Source organism: Syngnathus acus, chromosome 13, assembly GCF_901709675.1.
Source record: "Syngnathus acus chromosome 13, fSynAcu1.2, whole genome shotgun sequence".
NCBI classification, from domain to species: domain Eukaryota; kingdom Metazoa; phylum Chordata; class Actinopteri; order Syngnathiformes; family Syngnathidae; genus Syngnathus; species Syngnathus acus.
Window position 1 is genome coordinate 3,912,654 of NC_051098.1, and position 5,517 is coordinate 3,918,170.

The following is a 5,517-nucleotide window of genomic DNA, read 5'->3' on the forward strand; positions in this document are numbered from 1 at the left end:
AAGGACCCCAAAAAGGGTGGGTACTCTGAGTTGCTTTTCGGTGCATAGACACAAACAACAGTCAGGACCCGTCCCCCCCATTCGAAGGCGGAGGGAGGCTACCCTCTCGTTCACCGGGGTGAACCCCAATGTGCAGGCGCCCAGCCGGGGGGCAATAAGTACGCCCACGCCTGCTCGACGCCTCTAACTGTGGGCAACTCACTTGTTGGCAGTCAGTCATGGAATAAAGACTTGTTCCTCACTTCTGTCACAGTAGTACGTGGGGAAGAATGTAAATTGGAGAGCCTGCAGTAATTGGCTTTGAAGAAAACCCACTTCCCATGTCAATAACTATATGCTTTTGTTAACTAAAACAAAATATTTCCCCCAGAAAAAAAGACATAATATATTTTTTGCGATGGTCTTCCTGCGACTCCTTTCCTTCGTCACACTATGTAATTATTAATTAAAATGTAAACAATTAAACAATATTATTATAGAAAATATGGAAATATTAATATAAAAAGGAATAAATATCAATGTAATAAAAAATGTAATTTGTACATGCAACAATGTTCTTTTTTTTATGTTATGGTCAATGCTTAAGGCAAAGCAGTGCTCAATACAAGTCTGTGGATGGCGGTAATGTACAAAATCACTATGCAAACTGCTGTTTAGCAAAGAAGAAGGAGAACTTCCGACGCGGTTTTACTTCCGTACCCATCTCATCACGTACCCATCTCATCACGTACCCTCCGCTAAATATTTTTTATACTAGTTCTTAACTGACGGAATCCTCTACGCTGCACTTCTGTACGTATATAAACAACTAAAACATCATTTATTCATATTGTCGTTCGGAACCTCAGCCCAGTTTGTTTTAGCAGAGTTATAAAAGAGACATCAAAGAGACCCTAAACAACGATCGAAAGAGAGCGTGTTAGGATTTTCGCCTAGAAATGTGTGCAAGAACGACAGCAATATATATCGGGAAACGTCCAGGGCCAAAAGAGGAGAACGAGCGACAAAGTTATCAACTCCACGACATTGTTTGGAAGCAGCTTCGAGTTGTGTTACGCAGAGCAGGTTTGTACTATTACAGGAGCGTCCTGACACGTGCCAGTTTGAAACATGAAGCTTCATATAAATTGGATTTGACGTGTGCGTATACATTTCCTTTAATGTGGCATTCCATTTGTGCCTAAAATATGTCCTCTGAGTTTTGCATACATCTGTGACAGGTCTCTCTCGCACGTGACACTAGACATGACAGTTGAACGTGTCTTCCTTCATACGTGTGTGCGCGTGTTCCACCTTTAGTTTGAGCTTTGAACCTTTCAAGAGACCAAACGTATTGCAACTCCTGTTGTTAAAATTAACTTACGATGAATAACATTTAATGTTTGCTGGCATATATTTGCAGCAACTGCATCAAGCCATTCACTTCTTTTGAGTTTGTTTGGCATTTTCTATATGATCTGTTCATTCTGGAGAAATAATGCAATAAGTAATGCCCACTTTTAATGAGCAATAGGGCCAAGCCCCCTCCATTCTCTTCACGTCTTGGTGGGAGTCGCTTGAGGGAACAAGCACAGTTTAGCCATAGGAAATCATTGTACAGACATAGCTTGTGATGTCAAAATAACAGGGCTTAACCAGCGTCAAAATGTATGTTGACTTTCTTAGGCTAACTTCAACCTCTGAAAACCTCAAAGATTCGCTTTTCCCTGGCTGACTTATAAAAAGGGATTAATGAGCGGCTAAAGTGCAGTTTCTGTCCCCTCTGCTTATTTTTGCTCGTAAGTGACCAAGCTACAAAAACAAGGCGTCCTGAGAGGCTTTTTGAAAGTTCAGTTGTTTATAACTGATTATATATTCAATTGGAATTGGTAAGGGTTCATTTGACTTACATTTTCCCAGCAGTCCACTTATGGGGTACCACTTCCGCCACCTATTCAAAAAGAAGGTGCTTTAAACAACCACACTCAGTTGAATGGTTGGCCTCCTCGCTTGAAGTCTGGTGATCCCAATATTTCCAACAAAACGACCACCCGGAGTTGTCGAAGTTATCCGAAAATTGAAGTATGTCAGTCTCCTCGCTGTGCGGCTGGCTTTCGATGCCAATTGATGGCTGGGATAAGAAGCTGAAATCGATCTGTGCTTAGATAAACTGAAAGAAGAAAAATACAAGATGCAAGCTCCATAAATAGATGGACCAGTTTGACACAAATCTTATCCCCAATAAAGTCATTAAATCATTACAGATTCTTTAACAGTGATGAATTTTAGATCTGACATCATTTTTACATATAGACCTATCATACCTATCAATGTTCAGCCTGCTTTAGTGTCCCTTCCCCTAACCAAATTGTTTGTCTTCGTATGTCCTGCAGACGTAAGTGAAAAATATCTTCGTCATGAACAACGGGAGCCAGAGTACCCTCACATTAAAAAGGAGAACGAAGAGCCGCTCAAAGAGGAAGAAAACAATGATATTGCCAATTTGTCCTCGAACTTTGTGTCTTTCAAGAGTGAAGAAGACAAAGTTCAAACTGAGGAGAGCCAAAAGGCGCAGCCTCCAAGCAGCGGCTCAAGTCATCACATGACAACAGAAGGTGATGGAGTCGAGTCCACTGTGGAAGATCACCAGCAGATAGTGACACGATGATGTCACGCTGTCCTGATTATGATGATCTTATGACATTTCCCAATGAGAGTAAATTCTTGCTATGTTCTGAGTGTGGAAAGACATTTTTTTAAACGGGCATTTGATCAGATAATGGATGCATGAACGCATTTATAATTTCAGTGACAAACTTGGTCATGCAGCAAATTAAAGTCAGAAGTACCACGATGCGACTGATGCACATCAAAGTCACAGTATGAAAAATGTTAACCTTACGAAATGGTTTTGTCTTCTGTCCTGCAGATGTCAGTAAAAAAAATCTTAGTCTTGAGCAACAGGAGCCAAAGTGCCCTCTCATTAAAAAGGAGTATGAAGAGCCGCTCCGCATCAAAGACGAAGAAATGTTCTTGAGTGAAGAAGACAATGTTCAAAGTGAGCAGAGCAGAGGGACAGTGCGTCCAAGCAGCGGCTCAAGTCCACACGTGACATCAGAATGGGATCGAGACTACTGTGGAAAGTCACCAGCAGATTGTGACATCACGTCACACTTTGACAATGATCTTATGACATTTCCCAATGACAGTAAATTCTGGGGTTGTTCTGATTGCGGTAAGAAATTTAGTTCAAAGGGGCATTTGAAAGTTCACTTCAGAATACATACTGAAGAGAAATCTTTTACCTGTTTGGTTTGTGGTAAATGTTTCTCTAAAAAGGCAAGTTTAACAAAGCACAGAAGAAAACACGCTGGAGAGAAACTTTTTGCCTGCTCAGTTACACACACTGGGGTGAAACGTTTTGAAGATGATGGAGATGACTGTGGAGAATCACAAGTTGATAGTGACAGTAGTTTGTCACATTTCCCAGAGGAAGAGGAGGAGCTGGAAGAAGAGGGTGAAGAGTTGGAGGAGGAACCCTCCAAATATGATAAGGGAGGTCACCCGAGCAAATGCTGGAAATGTTCTCAGTGTGGGAATACGTTTGCTTCAAAGAGGAATTTAAAAGTTCACACAAGAACACATACTTGTGTAAAACGGGTCGCCTACTCAGTTTGTGGTGAAGGAGTCTCTCAAAAAATATGTTTGAAAAGGCACACTGAAGAAGAACCTGATGCCTGCTCAATCTGCGTTGAAATATTCTCTCAAAAGGCCGATTTAAGAGCACACAAAAGAAACCACACGATGGACAAAGATTTTGTCTGCTCTATTTGTGGAAAAATAGTATCTTCAAAGGCATGTTTAATAAGACATACATTATTACACACTGGCGAAAAGCTTCATGCCTGCTCAGTTTGTGGTAAAAGATTTTCTCGAAAGTCGCATGTGACGAGACACGAAATAATTCACACTGGAGAGAAATTGTTTGGCTGCTCAGAGTGTGGTCGAAATTTTTTGATGAAGTCCCATTTAAAAGAACACCATAAAACCCATACTGGGGAGCAACCTTTTGCCTGCTTAATTTGTGGAAGAAGATTCGCCGCAAAAGGCAATTTGACAGTACACATAAGAACACACACTGGAGAGACACCATTTGAATGCTCACTTTGTGGGCTGAGATTCGGTGAAAAGAAGCAATTATCCAGACACGTTAGAAAACATGGTCAAAAACCTTTTGCATGCTCAATTTGTGGTGCAAAATTCTATTTAAAGGAGAATTTAATACGGCACGCAAGAACGCACACAGGTGAGAAACCATTCAGTTGCAGTGTCTGCTGTAAAAGCTTCACATTTCAGCACCACATTAAGATCCACAAGTGTGTAGGTAATGAAGCTTCAGCATAAACAGAAACAAATAGACTGGCTTGGAATCATTGACTTATTCCCTACTTCAAACACCAGGAAATTGGACCGCATCATACGTGTCCTCAAATCATTACACTGGCTTCCAGTAAATCAAACATTAGATTTGAAAAATCTTGCTGCTGGTCAATAAATCTCTAAACCAGTGGTTCTTAACCTGGGTTTGATCAAACCCTAGGGGTTCGGTCAGTCGGTCTCAGGGGTTCGGCAGAGCCTCCACTGCGGAGGGCCGAACACCTGAATGTCGTGTAAATTCGTGATAGCGCATATCTGAACTGGTCTCGTAAAGGCACCAGCAGAAGTCATACTGATTTGCTGGTATGTCATTTGTTGAGTTCATGTATAGTGTTGGTTTTATTCTTTGAACAAGGTGATGTTCTTGCACTGCTCATTTTGTGCACCAGGAAAAAACATCGATGTCATGAATTTGAAAAAAATAATTGTATTTTTCACTAGCGAGGGGTTCGGTGAATGCGCATATGAAACTGGTGGGGTTCGGTACCTCCAACAAGGTTAAGAACCACTGCTCTAAACGGTCCTGGACCAAAATAAATGCAGAATTTACTAGTAGCCTACCCTATGAAGCATCCAGACCTCAGGTTGTCTAGGGCAGGTCCAGTCTGTGTCCCCTGAATCCGAAGCAAAGTGAAGCAACATTTAGTTATTGCTCAAACCGTCAGTTCATTGAAAAGTGTTATTTACTGCAACATTCTTGTGAATAATTCCTTTAGTCTTCATGTCTCGTTTCCCTGTCTTTTATCTAGTTTGATGCTTGGTTCTATAATCACAGTTATTTTAAATGAATTTTCTGTCTTCGAATTTTGTTTCTCATTCTGTAATGCTTCAAATGTTTTATGTAAAGCACTTTGAATATGTCTTGTACATGAATTGTGTTATAAGAATAAACTTGCCTTGTCCTTCCTTAAGTGAAGACATTGGTTTTAGTGAACTGATTTTGGTCTCCCTTATGTTTATCAACAGCGGTGTTACATGTGTTTTGTTTGTTTCCCATCGCACACGCAGCATCTAAAGCTTTCACAACTGGCCCTACGTCAAATTAAAACAATTAAAAATCTCACCTACTGCCATCATTAGAACGACTGCCTTTAAATCTGG

General features: G+C 40.8%; 1 protein-coding gene across 3 annotated transcripts; it reads left to right on the plus strand.

Moving 5' to 3' along the window:
- Positions 1 to 651: 651 nt before the first annotated feature.
- LOC119132716 (zinc finger protein OZF-like) lies at positions 652 to 4,819 on the plus strand. 3 transcript variants are annotated; one of them, XM_037268186.1, is made up of 3 exons: positions 652 to 792; positions 2,373 to 2,594; positions 2,909 to 4,819. In XM_037268186.1, exons 2-3 carry the CDS (start codon positions 2,582 to 2,584, stop codon positions 4,381 to 4,383), a joined length of 1,488 nt encoding a protein of 495 aa, XP_037124081.1. In that variant the 5' UTR covers positions 652 to 792; positions 2,373 to 2,581; the 3' UTR covers positions 4,384 to 4,819. The 3 variants fall into 3 exon arrangements, with proteins under 3 accessions (XP_037124081.1, XP_037124078.1, XP_037124079.1); XM_037268183.1 differs by having other exon boundaries at positions 672 to 1,065; XM_037268184.1 differs by having other exon boundaries at positions 672 to 1,065; positions 2,373 to 2,438; positions 2,975 to 4,819.
- The last annotated feature ends 698 nt before the right edge of the window (positions 4,820 to 5,517 follow it).